Here is a 23,789-nt window from a genome sequence, read left to right on the forward strand (position 1 = left end):
AAGAAGGAGAATGAAAATGTTTTTTACAAAGAAGTACAAAATTAAGAAAATAATATATAAAAAAATAATATATGAAAAAATATACCAATACATTATATTGTCTTTGAGCTTTTGAAGTTCAATGGTAGTTCATGTATATAATGGTTGGAAAAATAAGGATGCATGAGAATTGAGTTTGTGTTAGGTTTAAAAAAAGGGTTAAAAGTTTGTGTTAAGCAGCAAGTGTGGTGTCAAAACAGGAAGTGTGTGTAAGGGGAGACAAATGTTTTTAGTTGGAGTTATGAACTCTTTTTCAACATTTGTCTCCCCTTACACACACTTCCTGTTTTGACACCACACTTCCTGCTTAACACAAACTTTTAACCCTTTTTTAGACCTAACACAACTCTCAATTCTCATGCATCCTTATTTTTCCAACCATTATATACATGAACTACCGTTGAACTTCAAAAGCTCAAAGACAATATAATGTATTGGTATATTTATTTTTTTATATATTATTTTTTTATTTAATTTTTCTTCATTTTGCACTTCTTTGTAAAAAACATTTTCATTCTCCTTCTTGAAAATTTGCTTCACAATGAAAGCCGGTCATAAATCTTTATTAAAATATGCTTCCAGTTTAGCATTCTGTCTTATTTTTCATTTTCCTATATATATATATATGTATATATATATATATATATATAATATGTGTGTGTGTGTGTGTGTGTGTGCAATTATGCTCTACATCGGTGTATATAACCGATTGCTTGTATATGCATACGTACTATAAAAATTCACAACTAAACACACACAAATATACATACATAATTTTCCATTGTGTACATACAAGCACACAATATATGAATGTGTTGTTTCAATACAAAATACAACATATGCCTTAATAAGTTCATAAAGGTTCATATATCATGTTTTTATATATATTTTATTTTCTATATTTCATATGTTTTCAATCCCTTGTTTTTTTTTATGTTTTGTTATTTTGAAGGGTTATTATTTTTATTATTTTTTTTACATACTCATGCAAGATTATATAAGGCAATTTTTGTTGCATCTATTCTATTAAAAATTATGCACGAATTGACAGCATACTAAGTGCAAATAGATAATTCGACTACACTTTCAATTATTTAGTTTTAATGCTAGTCTAAAAAGAAGTATGCAAATATAAATTTGCCATTGTTTAAAATTCAGGAAAAAGAAAAACAAAACACCAAACGACATATTTTGCGGATTGCTTTTAACAAAATGCAATTCCTAGATTTCGATGGGGAAAGTAAACTTAACTGAATTGTCCCCTGTCTTTGGAGTGGTTCTTCATTTATTGACTCCAGCAAAATGAAGGCCTTTCTGAAAGAATGAAAGACTAAATACTGAAAAGATTTTAATTCATGGTTCCGCCATTTTCTGCTTCCTGACTGCACTGAGAAATGAAAAGCAATTAATGATAATAGTTTTTTTTTTTGCCATTGTGAGGCACATTGCGAGTAAATGTATAATGGTGCTGTACTGCCAATTGATGCAACTAATTCCAGTAAATGTTTTTTGCAGAAATTTCTTTGAGAAGTCAAAATGTAATCTTTTATCTGTGTTCTTTTGTTAGTTTCAGACATTGGACTGGGGTCACGCTTGGACTCTGCCTTGAAGAGTTTAGTTGAACAAACTGACCCTGTGGCCATGCTTGGACTCAACTTTGAAGGGCTTAGGTGAACAAAGTGACCCCTATACTCAGCTTATTTATTTAAGATTGGTGTTTATTCTATTTGTCTCTTTTGTTAAACCTCTAAGATAAATGGATGTGAAAATACCCCGCTAAAAAGAAACACTGGTTGTCAAGTGGTGGTGGAGATAAAAACAAACATAAAGACACACACACACACACACACAGATGCATGCGTGCATACATACAAACTGGGCTTCCACACATTTTCCATCAACCAAATTTACTCACAAAGCATTGATTGTCCCAGGGTTTTAGTAGAAGACACTTAGTTGCCCCAAGTGCTACACAATGGGACTGAACTCAAAACCAATTGGTTGCCAAACAAACATTTTAACCACACACCCATGTCTATGCCTAAAATGGAGAGAATTTCAAACTTGTCAACTAATTCGAATTTAGTATGGTCCGTTATCCTTTCTGTCACACAATCATCTTCAAACTAATAATAATTACTACTAATTTAGGCATTGGAATGAAAACTTTGAGGGGATGGGCATTTAAATAGTTGTATTAATCCACAGTACTTGACCTATACTTTATTTTATTGAATTTGAAAAGATGAAAGGCAAAGTTCACTTCAGTGGAATTTGAACACAGATGCAAAGAACCAGAAGAACAAGCACATATAATTTTGTTTGATGTTCTAAGAATTCTACAAAACCACTGCCTCTATGATGATTTGAAATGGGAAATGCACAGATTGTGGGCAATGAAGAGAGTGGACATGATACCAGTAGTAACTGGCGTGCTTGGAAATACCAGCACTCAACTACCAACATTGCTCAAAAAGATTGATACAGATGTAAAGGTAGAACACCAACAAAAATCATCATTGCTTGGAACTGCAAGAGTTCTCCACAGGGGTTTTGAAGCATGTTCAGTAAACAAGTGTCTTCTGACTGTGGACAGCTGACACTTTCCATCATACCCAACAAAATAAGATGAGAGTTTTCATCAAATAATAAAACAATAACCCTTTCTCCTATAGGATTAACGTTTAAAATTTTAATGGGAGGTGGTGAGGGGGGCTATTAGATTACAGCAGCCCAAGTGCTTAACTGGTATGTATTTTATTGACACTGTGAAGATGAAAGGCAAAATTGACCTTCGCAGAATTTGAACTTGGAGAGATTGAAGTGCTGCTGAGTATTTTGCCTGGCATACTAATAATTCTCTCAGCTTACTACCTTATATATAATAATAATAATAATCATAATAATAATAATAATAATGATGATAATAATAATAATAATCCTTCCTATTATAAGCACAAGGCCTGAAATATGGGTGAGGGGTTGTCTATTACATTGTCTCCAGTACTCAACAGGCACTTAATTTATTGAACCCGAAAGAATGATAGGCAAAGTCGACCTCATTGAATAACAAGTAATATTTTACAAGGGAATAAACACTATATGATGACCTCCATAAAAAAGAATGTACATCACTAATTGAAAAGAAAACTGTGAAAACTTATGAAAATCTTGAAGGTTAATTCTAATACAAGTATAATTCTTGTGAAGTTTATTGACTCTTTTTTATCGCCTCTAATTAATATATTACATGTATTCATAGTGGTCTGATACCACATAAAAATCTGACATCATGTTTAGATAAACTAATGGAGTGCAGTTCTTCTCAACACCAATTCCTTCCCTTCACACACAAAAAAATAAATAAGATAACAAACAATACAAATAGGAATAAAACCTTATCATTTAGCCCAAGGTTAATAGGGGAATGAGTACTTTGAATTAAATGCATAAAAAATGAAAATTCGAGCATGCAAAACTTGGCATTGCCAGAAACAAATATAATGGTGCACAATATAAAGGATGATTATCTAAATAAAAGGAAGAACCTTATTCCTCGTGTCACATGAATAAAAGAGAAATGGTATCAATAGATATGAATGGAACATGTTTCTATTCAATGTGATTATTTTGTATTTGTATCCCACCCTGAAAGTGAAACTATGACAAAATGCTTCTAGAAAATTTTCCTAGAAAAATTTCGAAGATCAAACTACAATGTTGGATTCCAAAAGATCAACTCACTAGAGAGTATAGACCCTCAAAGTCAAAGAATATCAAAAGTCAAACCAGAACGTTTAAAAGAAATAAATAAGCTATTAAAACATGAGTAAAATAACACAAAACAATAAAAAATTGAAGTATTAAGAACAGAAATCGCAATGGCAGATCTGTTGTGCAAAACAAAAAAGATAATACGTAATAAAACATTACAATAAAAGGTAGATGGTCATCTAAGGTCAATCCCTCACCCACTCACTCATTCACTCACTCAATCAATCAAAGGACCCCACAAATCCAAAGATTACTGACTGTTAAGGGTAAGTGTCCTTCTAAGCCAGCTGTGTTCTTTGGCACACACAGAGGACAAGCTCTTTCTTAAGGGACATACTTGTCCTCACTCAGCCTCTCGAGTGGAACTTGAACTTGAAGCAGCTTTGATCAAAGAGCCAATATTTGTGCTCCATTATTTCACTCTTGTTTACCATGCATTCCTTTCAACCACCAGAAAAGAAAATGTCTGCCTTTCACTGTAATATTAATAAACACTCATACAGCCAGGAAATTAGAGTACCAGGTTTAGATGACACGTTTGACTTCCAGTATTTTCTATTCTTTTCTATCATATAATGACCCAGATGAATATATATATATAAAAAAAAGAAGTCAATTCTAACACATTTTGAACTCAGTATGTAAAACTATGTTTGAAATTAAAACCTTTTGATGCCAACCCATATAAGATGGGTTCTATGAATCAAAGCTACTAATTCTGAAATGTTTATAGTCAAATAATAGCTTCCTTCCAAAAAAAATTTATGTGACAGTCTCTTTAAGTTATGACCTAAAGACTAGTTTAATAAGGACAAAGCTATTTGACTAAATCTTTCCTAAATTCTAGATTATATTTAATATAATGTTTCAATGTAAGCAGTGTTTCATCTGAAATTTATCAAGAAGGGTTAATTACGTATCAAAGAATTTTATTGATGTGACTGACTCTCAAGATAATGGGACTGTAATTACAGAATAATAAACATTTGATTTTAATATTTGAGCATATGAAGCAAATTAGATAGTTGCAGATCACTTGGAGAGTATTATTTATGACTTATGGTGTAGTAGGAGAAATATTTGTCACCATATCTACAGTTTGAAAATAATGTTATGTCCAACTTACATGTTAATAAGTCCATAATATGAAGAAATTTAGGAATAATGCCATGGAGACATATATATATATGTTATTAATGGAATTTTTAATGATATTTTCTGATCAATACTGAACTAGTGAAGTTTTGCAAAGTGACCTTTGTAATTTTAGCAACTGAATATATTCAATATACAACTGGCTGAAGCATTCTTAACATGTAATTCATTGATGTTTTGGCTACTGATGCTAGCTAACAAGCAAAGAATTAAACATATCTATTCTGCAGTTTAATCAAATAATAAATAAAGATTTCAGAATAAGGCAGAGACAGGATTCTATGAATGCTTGTAATTTTTCGAAGAGTTTGTAACTGCAATACACATTAATGTAATCATTGAGATTCAGTGTGAAACTATATGGATGTCCAGATATTTTATTATATTTACAAAACGTATGATGTGTACCAGAGTTAGTATAAGTACGATGTTAACTTAATAAGTGTTTGTAGCATCTTCAGAGATTATATAATGATTTCTTACTATTAGTGTTGGTAGAGAATACAAGGGATGTATGCAATCTTTACTGTAATGAAGGGAGAGAAGTAATGGTGGCAGAATAACTTTTAATGCAAAGAAGCTTTGGAATAGGGACGTAGACACAGTGAATGGTGAGAATTAATGAACAACATGAAATGGTTAATGGTGTCTCAAGACCCTGGAGGATACAAAGAGTAGGTTTGAAGGAATAAAACAAACAAACAAAATAAAATTAGTCCTTTGAGGTGGCACAAAAAAAAAGAGGAGAAAAATATAGACTGAAACTTTGTGTCAGTAAATAAGATTGTGACATATAATTAACAGGTAAAAAAAGAAGATGATAAATTAGTGTCATACCATGGAAATTGTGGCTGTTTATATCAGAGTAAGTGATATAAAGATACACTTCTAATTGCCATTTGGTTCTTATAACCTTACACTGTCAATTAAGATAAGAGGATTTAATCTGAATCAATAGCGATTTTAGAATGAGGCTGGCAAATATCAGGTCAGGTTTAGTTTGAAGCTGGCAACATGCACAGGGGACTTTAACTGGAAGCTGGCAGCTATCATAAGGAGCTTTTCCATGAAATTTCCAACTAACATAATGGTTTCAAGAAATGAGAAGGACAAATACCATGAATTCTTTACTTTAATTTTCTTATCTTTTTAAATACAAAAGTTTAAACCTTAACCTAACAACTTCTTTGAGGACAAAATACAGAGAAAAATACAACAAAACAACTGCTTTAATGTTGACATTTATTCATATCATTGATAAATCTAACGGATTAAAGTGAAATTCACTCTTCTTATTGGAAAATTCCTTTGAAATACTTAACAGAAGAAATCTGAAATCTCTACATTTTCAAAGTTTTATAATCATCTTATTGATTAGTATTGTTAATCAATATTAAATCTATACTAAATGATACTTTAAGCACTACTAATATCATTCTGTGAAAACATGTGAGTGTTTAAATATATCAAAAATGCATATAGAAGACTATGTCTGAATCTATGTGAATGCATGAATCAATGAGTATGCATATATATTCATTCATTCCTACACATATATTTATACACATACACTCACATACACACACATACACACATGCACAATTACATATGTGGGTGCATGAGTGTGTGTGAATATCAATAATAAAATCTAAGAATATATAAAGGTGTGTGTGTGTGTGTGTGTGTGTGTGTGTGTGTGTGTGCTTTGTGTACTTGTATTTGTGTATGCACATGTACATGTGAGTGCGTATGTGTGTGCGAATTAACACTCGTGCAATATCTGTATGTGACGGTGCATGGGGTCCATCAAGCAGAATATGCGTAACAGAATTTATGAAGAATCCGATATTACAGATATTGACGAAGAAATTTTTTTTTTTTTTTCCAAATGTTTTAATTAATTCATTAATGTACTTATTATATTCAGATAGTTTTATTTTCATCAAAATGGATAAAGTTGCTTAATTTCGCTTTGTCTTCTCTTCTACCAATTTCTCTTCCATTTTTTATTTTTGTTTTTGTTTCATGCTGCTGCATGGAGCTTTATAATAGTGGCAGTTGTTGTTGTTGTTGTTTCATTTGCTTTTGTTGTTGTATAACCTGTTTCCTAACCACATCAATGGACCTTGTTGGTGTTGTAGTTGTTTCACCAATCCTATTTTTGTTCTTTCACTTTCATTTGTTGTTGCTGTTGTTGTTACATGCTCCTCACTACAACACTGGATCTTACTGCAATCATTGTAGTTAGTCTTGCTGTTGTTATTCTGGCTGCCTTTGTCAGGTGTTTTCATCTGTTTTTGTTGTTGTTGCTTGTTTCCTAACAGTGTCCCTGTTTGTTGTTATTATTGCTACTGCTGCTACTGCTGCTGTTTCCTTGTTGTTGTAATTTGTTTCATCATTGCATTACTATTGTTTTTATTATTGTTGTTGTTGTTGTTGCTGCTGCTGCTGGTGCTGCTACTTCCTTCTTGCTTTTATTAGTGCTGCTGCTGCTGTGGACGTTTCTTTTATTTTACAAAATGAAAAATCATAATTTAGCGACAATGGCATTAATGAGCTTCTTTGTCGCTCATTATTGCTATTAACACTGGCTATTATATCTCAGACAGAACGAAATAGCTGGCAATAGAGCCAACAGTGAATCTGAAACTACCATATTCCATAAGTATTGTCTATTATTCAAGAAATTGCTTGATGCCAAACTTTCCAAAATATGGCAAAAATGAGAAAACCTTATTTCAATTAAAACAAGACTTCAATTACAATAAAACAAAAAATAAAAATAAAAAAACTATAATGATATGCAATAAAATATGGAGAAAATATAAACAATAAGACAGCTATGGCCTGGGTACTTAGGATCCTTAAGTGAGTGATCAGCCAGTATTAACTAACCTTAATGTTGCTTAACTTGGATTACCTGACAAGAATCAGTGGTTTTAATGTGATGTCTTAGCATTCACTTGTTTCAGTCCTTGGATTGGGGTCATAATAGGGCACTGCCTTTAAGGGCTTTGTTGAACAAATTTACTGCAGCCCTTTTTTTTTTTTTAATCTGGCACTAATTCTTTCAGTCTCTTTTGGAAAACAAACACTAGCTGTCAACTGATAGTGGTTACAAAAACATAAAGACACACATACACACACACACACATGCACACACATATATATATGTACAATAGGTTTAAACACAGTGTCTTTGTACAAAATTCACTTGTTAGACATTGGTCAACCTGAGGCTAAAGTGGAAGAAACTGACCTAAGATAACCATGCAGTGGAATGGAACATGAAACCATGTGGTGAGCAAGTGAGCTACTGTACCCAAAACAACAGTACTTAGCATCCACAAGTGAGTGACCATCCGGTACTAGCTAACCCTGATGTTGCTTGACTTGGATTACCCAACAAGAATCAGTGTTTTTAATGTGATGTCCTTAACCCTTTCGATACCAATCCTGCTAAAACCAGCTCAGGCTCTGTAGTACAAATGTCTTGTTTCCATAAGTTTTGAATTAAAATCTTCTACCGAACCTTAGTCACAATTTATGTTCCTAATGATAACTAAGTTATTTTACAAAATTCTTTGCTATATTTAAGCCTTTCGATACCAACTTGGCTGAAACCACCTCTGGCTTTGTAGTACAAATGTCTTGTTTTCATAAGTTTTGAATTAAAATCTTCCACCAAACCTTAGTCACAATTTGTGTTCCTAGCACCTGCTGTAAAACAATACCTCAGTAGCATGTCTAATCGGCAATAAAATGTAAAACTGGACACAAAAATAACAATTTTCTGCATAACGATCTGTAATTACATAACAGAATGCTAGTGCTTTCTTTAGTTGGACTATGTATCTATAGCATATTATGTGCATATATATCTGTATATATATGTGCATATATATACGTATGTATGTACATATATGTGTGTGTGTATATATATATATATGTATATATGTGTGTGTGTATATATATATATATATGTGTGTGTGTGTGTGTGTGTGTGTGTGTGTGTGTGTGTGTGTGTGTGTGTGTGTGTATATATATATATATGAATATGGATAGATAGATACATGAATTGATATATCAGTAGGTACACAGGTAGAAGGACACACACACGTATACACACACATGCACACACACACATAAACACACACTAGATAGAAAGAGATAGATAGATAGGTAGACAGGTGCCTGTGTAGGTATAGATATTTGTGTGGGTGCATAATGTTTGCCAAAATTACCTGTGTAGCAGTGTTATGCATTCTAAATATTTGTTTTTCTGGGAATCAAATTGGATACAATTTTCTCCATGTGCACGCATGTGTGTGTGTGTGTGTGTGTGTGTGTACGTGTGTGTGTGAGTGAGTGGACTGGAGCACAAAGAAACATTATTCATTTTACCCAGGTATTCAGAGAGAGAAAAAGAGAGAGAGAGAGAGAGAGAGAGAGAGTGAACCAGAGTGCTTGATAGAAAGAATGAAAGAGTGAGGGACAGAGAAGGAGAGAGTGTGTGCTTGTGTGTGTGTGTGTGTGTATTGTGGGGTGGGGTGGGGAGAGGACTAAAAGAATGAGAAAAGCCATTACATAAGAACTGTCACAGTAAATTGTTAGCAATAAAAAAAAAGGAAAAGAATAACAAAATTGCTATACATTTGGTGGGCTCTTGACAGCTCTATACTTTTCTGGAGTTTAAACATAGCCCTAGGTTACTTTTAGGCAACAACAGAATCAAAAGCTACATCATCCTCCTCCTCCACATCATCATCATCATCATCGTCATCATCGTTGTTGTTGTTGTTGTTGTCTTTGTCAATAAACACAAGAGAAAAAAAATAATACAAACAGCATTGCAAAAAAATAAAAAAAATATAGTAACAGTAAAATAGTGGCAACAGTGACTGTTTATAACTGGCAAAGACAATGCTGGACAAAGTTGTATTTATGGAAGGTAAAATGGGAAAGAAACAGAGGAGAGGAGAAAAAAAACACATTAAACTGATAATCTGTATGCATGTGAGTGTATCTATATATATGTGTGTATATATATATATATGTGTGTATGTGTGTGTGTGTGTGTGTGGATATGTATATATATATAGGCGTAGGAATGGCTGTGTGGTAAGTAGTTTGCTAACGAACCACATGGTTCTGGGTTCAGTCCCACTGTGTGGCACTTTGGGCAAGTGTCTTCTACTATAGCCTCGGGCTGACCAAAGCCTTGTGAGTGGATTTGGTAGACGGAAACTGAAAGAAGCCTATCGTATATATGTATGTGTATATATATGTGTGTGTGTATGTGTGTGCGAACCAACTAATTGTCACATATTATATTTATAGATAAATTCCTCTATTTTACCTAATATCAAGGTCTCATTCATTCTTTTGGTGTCATATTATTATTATTAATAATAATAATAATAATAATAATATATATATATATATATATATATATATATGCGAGTAAAAATAAATACAAAAAAAGGGGTTTTGTATGATTGTGTATAGAGGAATATATTATTTTGTTTAAAAGAGTTCCAACACTCTGTTTTTTATGTTTTATTTATATTCCTGCAAAACCAATGTGGGATATAGAATATGGAATATACAATATATAATATAATATACAATATATAATATAAAATAAAAATGGATGGTACTATGAAATAAAGTATTGAATGTCTTATTGAATATATGGAATATGTCTTATTGAATAGATGAAATATTGAGTGTTCAATATAAAGGATTAAATATATAAAGGCTATTTCATCATGGCCGGTATGACAGACTTTAACAGACTGACACACATGAAGTAATAAATAGAGGTCAGAGTATACAAATTATTCTTAAAAACGTGTTAATAAGTATACCTTACATTGCTTACATGATACTGCCCTCCATCTGTTCATTCCTATTGCCATTGCTTGCACTGTTATGCAAATTGGACAAATCAGTTAAGTAGTCTGTTTTCTCTCTGCAGACCAGAATGAGTGACCACTTTTTGTTGGGATGTTATTGAAGACATAGAAGATATTCAGATGAATAAATCTTTCTGGCCACAAAGAGAAAGATCTTGGGGTTAGACATAGTCTCCATATTCTTATATTAAGATTCACTGTGTGTTTACTAAAAAGTCAAGCTTCTAAGATTATCTTTGTAACATTCAATTCATTTTAAATAATTTTTATTTTGTATATAAGATAGATTGATTAATTTCTATTATTGCTTGAAATCTGGAGAACATATATCTCGGATTTGCATTGTTTTATTTTCAGTCTTTATACACATGTGTGCATAAGCATACCTACATACATACGTACGTATATATATATATATATATATATATATATATATATATATACAGGAATGTATGTATACATGTCTACACACACACATATACACATATAGGTAAATGTAGATATAAACATATAGATCTATCTACACACATACACACACAAACATACACACACAAACATACACACACAAACATACACTCATATGTGTGTCTATACGTATGTATATATATATATATATATATATATATATATATATATATATATATATATATATACACACACACACATACATACATTCATATATGAGCGTGCGTGTGTGTAATATATGCCCAAGGTCAAATTCACTTCAACACATACAAACCATTATATGAATCTATGCAGAAAAGAAACTAACACTGCACATATGTAAAAACCAAACAAAGAACCATACAGAGAGTGTAAATCTGATTAAACAAAATCCTACTTGGTGTCTATGCAACAAAAATAAAAGTTTCTTTCTGTGTGCATAAATGTGTGTGGTTGTGTGAGTGTGCTTATGTATATTTGCATATTTCTGTATGTTCCTATTTACTTAAAAAAAGCAAAAACAAGGTTTATTTATAAACCCACCTCACCCCATCTCATCCATCTCTAAACAAAAGCTCATTAGATTTTAAAATTTCTTTATAAAGCATGATGGAATCATTTTGGCAGAATCGGTAAAAAAGGTAGTGGGGCGGTGCTCCAAAAGGGGTCTCAGGGAGTAGCGTCCCTGCCTTCCTGTGCTAGTTTTCCACCACATTTCTTAAAAATCGTGATTGGGCCTTGGTCTCGAGACCACTCATGTCTAAAAACTGAGGTTGGGGGATAAGCAAGGGCATGATGCCCGTAGAAAATCCAGCTCCAAAACGTCTTCATGATAGCAAAGGAGAATGGACACCAGCCAGCCCAAAGGTTCGGGTGGGCTGCAAAGGAATAAATGATTATCTTATGAACTTCATTAGCTTACAGCCGTTTCTGCTATAAGATGCAGTGGACTCACTGTTGAGTGTCTGAATAGCACTTTATAGCTTCAGCAGAGCCTCAAATATGAAGTGCAAGGTGTTTGGGAAAGAATTGCATTTGTGCCTATATAGAGAATGGCAAATGATCACACCCATTTACTTGATATACATCCACTCACGAACCATTTCAGTCATTTCTTGTATTTCATTTTTTTCATCTTTGTACAGTCTTCAACATCTTTTTATTGGGCACCATGATCGATAAAATATGTCAGAAATAAGGCAAAACCATTAGCATGCCAGACAAAATGTTTAGCAGCATTTAGTCCGTCTTTAACTTCTCAGTTCAAATTCAGTTGAGGTTGATTTTACCTTTCCTCGTTTGAGGGTCGATAAAATAAATCCAATTTGAGCACTGGAGCCCCTCACCCGGAATTGCAGGCCTTGTGCGAAAATTTGAAACCATTATTATTATTATCAAAGCAATGGGGTTGCCAGAATCATTAGCACATTGGGAAAGATCTTTTGTGGCATTTTGTGTCTTTACATTCTGGGTTCACATTCCACCAAGGTTGACTTTGCTTTTCATCCTTTTGGGGTTGATAAAATAAGTACCAGCTGAACACTGGGGTTGATATAATCGACTGGATCCCTCCCCAGAAATTTCAAGCCTTGTGCCTTCAGTAGAAAGAATTATTATTATCATCATTATTGTTATTATTATTATTATTGCCTTTGCACAGCTTCTAACGCTGGAGATGTATGACAGTGTCAGCTGTTCACTACCAGTGAACTAAGGTAACACCTCTTATTTTTTGAGCACCTTCTGGAGTATTCGAGCAGTTCCAAGCAGTGCTGTTTTCTGCAAGTGCTCCACCCTTATTGCAGCCCCTATTTGTTCCACGTACTCCTCAAGATTTTTACTCACTGTTCCCAAGGCTCCGACAATTGTTGGTACTACTACTACCTTTTTCATCGACCACAACTGCTTAACTTCCCAAGGTAACCTATCATATCTCTCGACTTTTTTCTTCCTTATCGCATACCTTGTTGTCAGCTGGGCATGCTATATCTATGGTCAAGCATAGTTTGTTTTCTTTTTCAATTAAGACTATGTCCGGCTTCCTATTCTCTATCTCATGATTGCACTGAATCATAAAATCCCATAGGATCTTTGCATTTCTATTTTCAATGATGCCTTCAGGTTTGTGGTCGCACCAATTTTTTCCTCCATCAAGTCCATGCTTGTTGCAAGGTGTCCAATGGACAAGCCTGGCTATATTGTCATAGTAATTCTTTTATTCCTTCTGGGCTAGTGGCGTACATTGGCTGGTAATATGCCATACGGTTTCACCATTTTGCCCACAGATTCAGCACTTATCACTTTCTATTATTATTATTAATATTATAATAATAATAATAATTATTATTATTATTATTATTATTATTATTATTATTTTCATTATTATGGTCATCACTATTATTATTGATGCTGCTGTTATAGATTTACTAATACTATATGTGTAATAATAATTTTTCAATTCCTTTTCAATCTTTTCTTCAGATGAAAGTGAAACTGAAACAAGATCTTTATGGTTAAAACTGAGTTTCTTTCCTTGCCTGTAACAGTGAAGTTTTCTATCATCAGACTGAGCCAAGCCATTAGCACTTTAGCAACCACATTAATTTAGCCTGGTATGGAATGAATGCAGTTGTACTGATGGTTGTTGACATATTAAATGGAAAAGGATGAAACAAAAGATTTTCAAATAAATAACAACAGCAGCAACTACAACAACAACATCAACAACGTGCTCAAAGATTTTCTTGGCAGAAATACGAAAAAGACATCATTACTGAGATGTGTCAACTGTCCAAACTAACCAGTTAATAAACTTTATGCAGAAAAAGTTTTTAAGGAAAAAACTGGAGCAAATGAAAAAAATATATAAGCATACACACACACACACATACACATGCACACACGCATACACATGCACACACACACACACATACACATGCACACACGCATACACATGCACACACACATACATGTGTAAATATACACACACAGACACACACACACATATATGTATGTTACAAACTTGATACATTTATGTCAAGACTCAAGAATTTGGTCGATGGAAACAAAAAGGAAAAAAAAAAATTAATAAAATGGAAAAACAAAATATAAAGGATCATAAAATTGTGCAAAAGTTAAAAATTCTTAAGTAAGTATAGAATCAGAAAAATTGGAAATATTATATTTGATAGAGAAATGTTTCTTTCATTTGATTTTGATTGCTTAAGAAAATTGATGGCTTTAAAAAAATCAGGGGCATAGATGAGTGGAAAGATAGGAAGGTTGCTGGAGGAGAGAGGAAAGAAATAAAAAACACTAACAGAATATAATTTGAATAGAAGTAACCCTTCTCATATTTAGATGTTTTATGTATGTATTTGGCATACATGTGTCTCTTGTTTTATATATATACACACAGACAAACACACACACACACACATATATATATGGTCATAACTGTGTGCGTGTACATATATATATACACACGCATATGTAAACTCACACATATACACATATGGACATATGAAAATTATATACATACTTTATATATCAATATTAGTAAAAGCAAATTTTTGTGTATACATATATGGGTTTCTGGTTCATAAATTCAGCCTCCTGCCACCACGATTACCACCGGGGGGACCTACCACAATGAATATTTGAAATCAGGTAACTCCAGGAATAATTCTATGCTATTCTAATCCAATAGTCTGTTGTTCAAAACTTGTACCAGCCAGTAATACCATTAGTTATTATTGTTGTATTTGGGGATGGTCATTTTTCCAATAAACACATGGACTATTAGGGCTTTACTTTAGCTTTATAATTATTATTAGTTTAGAGTTCTTTTGTTTCACATTCTATGATCTCTTCAATGACTGTTTTTTGTGTATCCGCTTTTCTTTGGTTTTGCCCAATCTTAGAAGAGGTCACGAATGTGTTATGAAAGAACTTTGACAAATAAACTAATAATGATAAAGCTAAAGATAAAATCAAATATATAATACATGTGTTTATTGACAAAATGACCATCTCCAAATATTTCAGTATCTGTTCCAACATATGACTTCCCATCAAGACTGTTGCAAAGCAGTTACATAAATGAAATTATATTTAATCTTCCCAGAAACTGAATGACAAAGAGTGAGAATATCTAACATTTTTGAGACTACTTTATCTTTTACATATGCAGCAGTGATTAAGCACTTTTCATATTGGTTTAGAATAACATATTTCTGAGTAGCAATTTTGTATTCGCTAAAGCCTTTTCTCCCAGAAAAAAAATCCAAGGAACACAAAATGGAAGTCAACTTCCTCATATTGAGTCCATTCAGCAAGAAATCTTTTTTTTCTTATAACAAGAGCAAACAGTATATTTTTTTAGAACAATTTTAAAAGTCAAATTAGAATTTACAAATTGAACAAATATTCGATAAGCTGTACATATCAATACCAAAATGGAATGCGAAACAAGATTGGAAATATGAAGAAATGCTACAAATGGGAAAAGCTAGAAGAGTGTGAATTCTCAGCCTGTGAATTCTAACCAAACGATACGAAAAGATTCAGTAAAGTTTCAGATTAGACAAATTATGAAATATCAAAAGTACTAAAGCCTCAGTAATTTGGGATAAATTTTGAGTAAACAAATTATCACATGATAAATTTTATTTATCCATACAAAAAAATTATTATTTCATGTCTTTGTTTTCCATAGGTTCTTCAATTTTATGATCTTACATTTGGCTGAAAGTCCAATAGTCCTCACCCAGAAAGTGGCTTTTATAACTAGTATATCTACATCTTCCTCTCTCTCCCACAAGTATGACAAAGTTTTCAGCAAAAACCCTATGAAAATCCCTTATTCAACTGCACTTAATTTCAAACTGATTTCTGTTCCTAGCACTCACAAGCTAAATGAAACTAAAAGGAACCCTTAGACTGATCCCTTCAATGTCAGCTATACCAATAATCCCCCTCTAATTAGGAACTGTTAAGCTAAAGACATCGTCTTTGTGAGGAATCTGATGGGGAAAGCACTGGGCAGATATGGTACTCTTACACCTTTTACCATAAGAAACAATTTTTTTCTCCACAGTAACTGTGGTGAATTTTCCTTTACAAGTTGATATGTCATAAACGTATTTTAACTAACCTAAAATTCATTTATTCCTAATTATTGCTTGCTACTGATGCTGCGCTCTCTCTCTCCTTTGGTGATATATATATATATATATATATACATATATATATATATATTTGCCATGATAGACCATTAACCACTACACACTTTTTTTCTTTCTGTGTTCCTTTCTGTGGAAGAGCGTAGGCTCAAAACGTTATGGACTTTTTCAATTCCTGAGCGTTATACTAATACATCTATTTGTTTTCTACACCACCTGTGTTCGTCTGTTGTTTTTTTTTAATTCTCCCTATATAAATAAATATATATATATATACAAATGGAAAAAATAGGATGAAAAAACACAAGGTCTGTTTTAAAAGACTAAAGAATATATTAGAATCATTATAGCAAAAGTATTATATAATATTGTACAAAATAAGATTCTTTTCTTCCAACATAATAACCAGTGTCGCTATCACTTTTCAAATTTTGAGTTTTGGAAATTCTGAATTAAGCATTTTGTTTGCTACACACACACACACACACACACACACACACACATACACATGTATATATAAAGCCAAATACATGTGTATTTATACTCATAACTAAATATAGTTATTTATTTATATATCTGTGGGTGTAGGGTAAAGTTAAGTATGTAACTTTGCAGACTGCTGAAACCAATCCATATTTCTAATCACTCATTGCAGTAATGCATTAGTTTTGCTATTTATTCCCAGTTCAGTCATCATTCATCTGAACTATCATTGAAGACTCTCCAGCTGTGATTATTCAGATGTAGTATATCTAGCAATTCATTACCAAATGCTACTTGTCTTCAGATCATAATATGTAGTTTGAGAGTGATTTGCCTGCTATTTCTGGCAGAGTGATTAATGGCTCAATTTTCAACACAAGGGATGTATTAAGTTAACAACAAAAAGAGCTTGGGATTAGATTAGTAGGTTAGAATGTTGATGAGAGGTTATTAGTATGGTAAATGTTAAAAAATGATGGTGGGTGGTCTCAGCTGGCAACTAAGCATGTTTGTACACACACACACACACACACACACACACACACACACACACGTACACACACACACGTACACGTTTATGTATATCAGAGTATACACACAGTTGTTAAATAAGAGAGCTCAGTGCAGGAGCAAAGCATAATTAATATAACCCATATATGCCCATAAAAAAAAACGAAGTCTTAAAATTTCACTGTATTTAGATTAAACATTATGGTAAGCTTTCACAATCTGGAAGAGAAGGACATCATGCAACTGTGAGCTAAGAGTGTCGACTCCCTACCGAACATTTTGTATGCTCAGTTGGATGCTTCCTTATAAAGTTTTTGTCTGTCAAATTCACACAAAAAGCATTATTCAACTCAGGGCCATTGTAAAAGATGCATGCCCCATGATAATGTGTTGTGGGACTGAACCTGAGACCACATGATTATGAAATAAACTTCTTAAACACACAGCTATAAATGCGCCTGAAAATAATATAAGGATGGGATGGCCACAGTAAGATTATATTTATAGCATAGGTCAGCTTGATTAACTAGAGATAAATAACAATAGTTGCAGCTTCCACCTCCACCACCATTACCAGAAATCTGGTGCTTAGCTATTTTATATTGGTAAGAGAAAAGATGGAACCATGAAATTATTTCTGTCACAGTTGGGTTCCAAAATAAACATGCAAAGAACAACTTCAATAAAGATGGCATCAAAATAGAAGCCATTTAAACTAACATATGTACATATACATAGTTATATACAAACACACACACACACACACACACACACATATATATATATATATATATATATATATATATATATATAGAGAGAGAGAGAGAGAGAGAGAGAGAGAGGAATAAATACATGAAAGTATGCATGAGTATATATATATATATATATATATATATATATATATACATAAATATATATATGTATGGATGTATACATACATACATATATATATATATATATATGTATATATATATATATATATATATATATATATATATATATACAATACCATCTAAACAGAGGGATTTAGGGGTAGGACAACACAGAATGAATACGTTTTGCATTTTCTTTAGATTTCTTTCATTTTTTTGGCATTATTTCTTATTCTAATTCTTCTTTTTACTAAAGCCCCATCAGCATCATCATCAGCATCATCATCATCATCGTCGTCATTGTCGTCCTCCTCCTCCTCATCATCATCATCATTAGTGTCATCATCTATGAAGTTATCATAATCATCCTCAATACCTTTAATATTCTCATTTCCCTTTCTTCCTGGCATCTGCCCCTCCACATTTTTTCATTGTCTTTTTTAATTCTATGTCACCTTCCTCCTCCTCTTCGTCCTCTTCCACGTTTCCTTCTATCTCCCATTCTTATACCTTTACTTGTAAATGTAACCTTTTTTTTTTTCTTACCTCTCCCCAATTCACCCTCGCTTTGTTTTTCATTTCGATTTCTCGAGGCTTTTACACCCCACTCCCGTCTTCATCCTTCACCCTATTCTCATCATCCAGCTCAATGTACATCTCACTTCATAAGTGACTTCATCAATAGCATATTGGAAGTATTTGTCTGTATATAAGCAGATCTATGGGTATTTAATATATACACGTGTGCATGTCTGTATGTATATATATATATATATATATATATATATATATATATATATATATATGTGCATGTATGTATTCATGTGTGTGCATATATGGTCTTCAGATTTTAGGGAAAAAAGCATGCACATACAGATGTATTACACATACACACACATATATATATTTATATATATGTATGTATATGCATATATATGTGTTCGGATATGTATATATATGTATATGTATTCATATATCTATATATCTATCACTCTCTCTCTCTCTCTCTCTCTCTCTCTCTCTCTCTCTCTTTATATATATATATATATATATATATATATATATATATATATGCATTTATGTGTGTGCTTATATATGTGTGTCTGTGTAGCAAATATCTTCTATATAAATATGTAGGTAAGTAAATAAGTATTTCTATGTACCTGAATGCACACATAAATACACTCGCTCACTCACTCAAACACCCCCCCACACACACACACACACATACGCACGTAGTCACATAAATACAGATGAGCAATAGTTCAAGGTTTGTGGAATGGAACCTAACCAATTTCATCAAGATTCCTCTGACATCTGCTATGTCACGGCACCACTGACCATATCCTAAAGGGCAGCGAAGTAAATGAAGAACTGTATTCGTTTAGTATATATATCTTTGGGTGGTTTTTGATTGTCTTTGACTTTGGTTGAACTCCATTATTCCAGGGATATCACAGAAATTGGTAACGCTTTATAAAACTCAAGGAATCTATCTTATAACAGAATGGCTTTGTGCATGATTTTTTTTTAATTGCTTTCGAACACACGTGCACATATATACACAAATATATAAATATATATACATATATATAAATATATATACATATATATATACAGAGACATATGAACGTATCCATCATACTCACCATTCTCTACATCATCATCGATATGAGTGAATATAAATTGTAAGACTGAATGTATTTTTGCATATAAGTTCATACTGCGTGCAGTTTTTACTTCTCGTTATATATACTGGATATCTAAGAGCATATGCACACATGTGCATGCACACACACATACACATTAGCAAGGGAGAGAAAATGTGGGGAGAAGGACAGATAGCTAGATAGATAGATAGACAGATAGATAGATTAAGGGATGGCCGGCTGGAGAGAGTCAGTTAATTAGATAGATATAAAGATAGATATATAGACTGGCAAATGCATACACATGGTGAAAGCCAGTACTTGTATCCGTGTATAATTTGAGTATACGCATATAGATATTTTCAGTATTCACACATACATAACAAACATACATACATACGTACATACATATATACATATATATATATATATATATATGTACATATATATATATATATATATATATATATATATAGGTATGCATGAGCACGTTGTGTGTATGTGTACAACCAAAGCTTCTTCACACACACACACACACATACTCACACACACACACACACATACTCACACACACAGCAGACACACTACACACACACACATTTATGTGTATGTATTATTTGTTTCTAAATTTACTCTTCTCATTTTATCTTCCAGCCCCTACTTCCTCATCCCTCCTATTCCAGTGCATTTGTTTTGTTAGAAGTGGAAGATGAAATTCTTTGAATGCTTGTTGGGGAACTATTTTGGAAAGACACTGACAAAACCTAAGGATTACATACATTTGCATACATTCTTATATATACACAGACATCATGATTATTATTATTATTATTATTATTATTATTATCATTATTATTTGTGTGTGAGTGTGTGTGGATACTGTATATACATTAGTGTGTACAAGCTTGAGAAAACAATGCTTATTATCCATTAACAGACTAAAAATTATTTTTACTTAAACCGTATACTTTCTACTCAGTTTCTCCATTTTTAATTTCAGTTCATCAGAAAATGTTAAAGTTTATGTATAATATATTTGGTTTTTACAGAAATATTGTAAATCAGTCCATCAATGTCTGTGGTTGGTCTGAATAACAGAATAGCGGTTGCATAATTGTTTTTAATGAACACAATTAATTAAATACCAAAGTAGATGAATATTTTTAAAATTATTATACTGTAAGCACAGCTGTGTGCATGTGGTAAAAAGTTTGCCTCCCAATCGCATGGTTCATGGTTCTGGGTTCAGTCCCACTGTGTGGCACCTTCAGCAAGTGTCTTCTACTATAGCCTCAGATCGACCAAAGCCTTGTGAGTGGACTTGGTAGACGGAAAATGAAAGAAGCGTGTCGTATTTGTGTGTTTGTGTCTTGACAACCAGTGTTGGTGTGTTTACATTCCCATCACTTAGCAGTTTGGTAAATAGAGCAACAAAATAAGTACCAAGCTTGAAAAAAAAATGAGAACCAGTGTCAATTCATCAGACTAAAATCATTCACACCTATGTCCCAGCATGGCCACAGCCAAAGATAATAGTGGAGTTGATTTGATTGACTAAACCCTTAAAAATTGTTTTAGTTTGGTTGCAGTCCAATGATTGAAACCAGAGAAAGAGAAAGTCAAAAATCTTTCAGGATCATTTATGAAATAATGAGTTTGAGATTAGAGATTTAAAGTAAATATAAGGACTTCCTAATGATTGATATAAAATGGCTTGGCATAAAAACGATACAAAGGGTAATTTGACCCCAGATACACAGAGACTTAAAAAGGGATGGGATGTGCATGGATGGAACGCATTTGAAAATAAATCTACTGCTGTGGTTTTTTGCCTTTACACAATCTATGATCAGATACATTGATGGTCAACCCAACCTCATAGAAACTGCAAATTTTTGTCCATACCCATTGCTACAAACTGCCCAGCCTGGGATGAAATTCAGAGTGAAATGTCAACGTTTGATATAAGCATATCAATCTACTCTACACACTGTATTGAGTTGTTTGTCGGATAATGTTTGCAGCATGTAAAATACATTTTAATATACTTTATAACTCATATTTCAATATATATATGTGTGTGTTTGTGTAGGCATGTGTCTGAGTATGTGTACATATACAAGATTATGTACATGCATAACATGTGTAATACTATTAAAAGATACAAGCTTTTATTAATTTCTTTTAAGTTGTTTGAACATTTAAACTCCTTATTTTGTCTGTTTTGTATACTTATTATATTCATCAGAATATTTCACATCATTATCCCATTATGGGGCAGCATTGCAGTGTATAGAAAGTTTACTTTTGTGTGGAATTCTGTGGCAATATATTGTTTAAATCATATTTATGGTTTCTCTTGCATATATTATTTCGTGTGGTTATATACATACATGATTAGACATGTGTGCGTGTGTATGTGTATATATGTGTGTGTATGAGCACAAAGAGTGAGGGTGAAAGATACAGGAAAATAGAGATATACAAACAGATATATATGTATGGAATGCCATAGCAGTCTTTTTTTATGAAAGATTTCTTATAAGTAAATATATATCAGAGAAAAAAATTCTCAATAATAATAATAATAAATCAACGAAGAAGATTAGTGTATATATGTGTATATATATATATAATTGTGTATGTACATATATACACAAACACATAAACCTCTGAAACAAAGTCAAATATATGTATGCACAGAGACACACGTGCACAACCATATGATAACGTTACATTTATTAAGCATTAATGAAATATAAATAAAATTGAAAAAGAAATAAAAATAAAAAAGTTTAAATAAAAATTTCTATAAAACAAAATCGCTGCTCTTTTACTTAAACACACACACACACACAATCACACTCTCTCTCTCTCACACACATATACACACACATACTCTATCTCTCTGTCTCTTGCATCTACCATATGGCTTTTATCCAGTTCAACGACCATGTCTAATGATTCTTACTTCGGGCATGAAAAATTTGCTACTCCAAAGAAATCTTAATTCATCCACAACTGTAAAAGGTTTATATTTCTAAGTTATCACACATCTGTATTTGAAGAAGGCCATGATGTCATCTCATATTTTGTCAGCTATGTTAAGCATCACCTATCTCTTAAGTTATGCTTTTCACATATACATACATACGTATATATCTAAGTATGTATGTATTCATATGCATACATTTAAACAGATATATATATATATATATATATATATATATGCTCTGATATACGAAGGTAATGTGTGTGTTTGTAGATATATGTATACATACATTATATATATATATATATATATATATATATATATATATATATATATATATATATATATATATATATATATCTCAAATGTTTAATATGGCTGAAAAAATATGAGATGACACCAATAGCCTTCTGCAAATACAGTAGAGGGATTATATATATATATATATATATATATATATATATATATATGTGTGTGTGTATATATATATATATATATATATATATATATATATACACACACACACACATACACACATGCATATATATATATATATATATATGCATGCATGCACACCCACACCATATATATTTATATAGTCATATATATAATGATAGATAGATAGGTAAATTCTTATATGTAAATATATATATGTGCATATATATGATCACATGCGTACACAAGCACATGCATATACACACAGACATGCATACCCATATATTTGTTTTAGAGATTATTACTGATTTATGATGAAAAAAAATAATCAGTAT

At 32.2% G+C, this 23,789-nt stretch overlaps 1 protein-coding gene across 9 annotated transcripts in view; it reads right to left on the reverse strand.

Moving 5' to 3' along the window:
* LOC106876779 (uncharacterized) overlaps window positions 1-23,789 on the reverse strand; it is a 786,971-nt gene that overhangs the window by 459,407 nt on the left and 303,775 nt on the right. For 2 of the 9 annotated variants that reach the window (XM_089364782.1, XM_089364783.1), the window contains exons 4-5: window positions 9,622-9,775; window positions 6,514-7,472 (exon numbers count right to left, since the gene is read on the reverse strand). The exons of the other annotated variants lie outside the window; for them this stretch is intronic. In XM_089364782.1, coding sequence (XP_089220908.1) covers window positions 9,684-9,775 — 92 coding nt within the window. In that variant the 3' untranslated portion in view covers window positions 6,514-7,472; window positions 9,622-9,683. Of the gene's footprint in view, window positions 1-6,513; window positions 7,473-9,621; window positions 9,776-23,789 lie in introns of those variants that run through there. 9 annotated transcript variants of the gene reach the window in all.

The sequence above is a fragment of the Octopus bimaculoides genome, chromosome 16 (assembly GCF_046866305.1).
Source record: "Octopus bimaculoides isolate indiv1 chromosome 16, ASM4686630v1, whole genome shotgun sequence".
Taxonomy (NCBI): domain Eukaryota; kingdom Metazoa; phylum Mollusca; class Cephalopoda; order Octopoda; family Octopodidae; genus Octopus; species Octopus bimaculoides.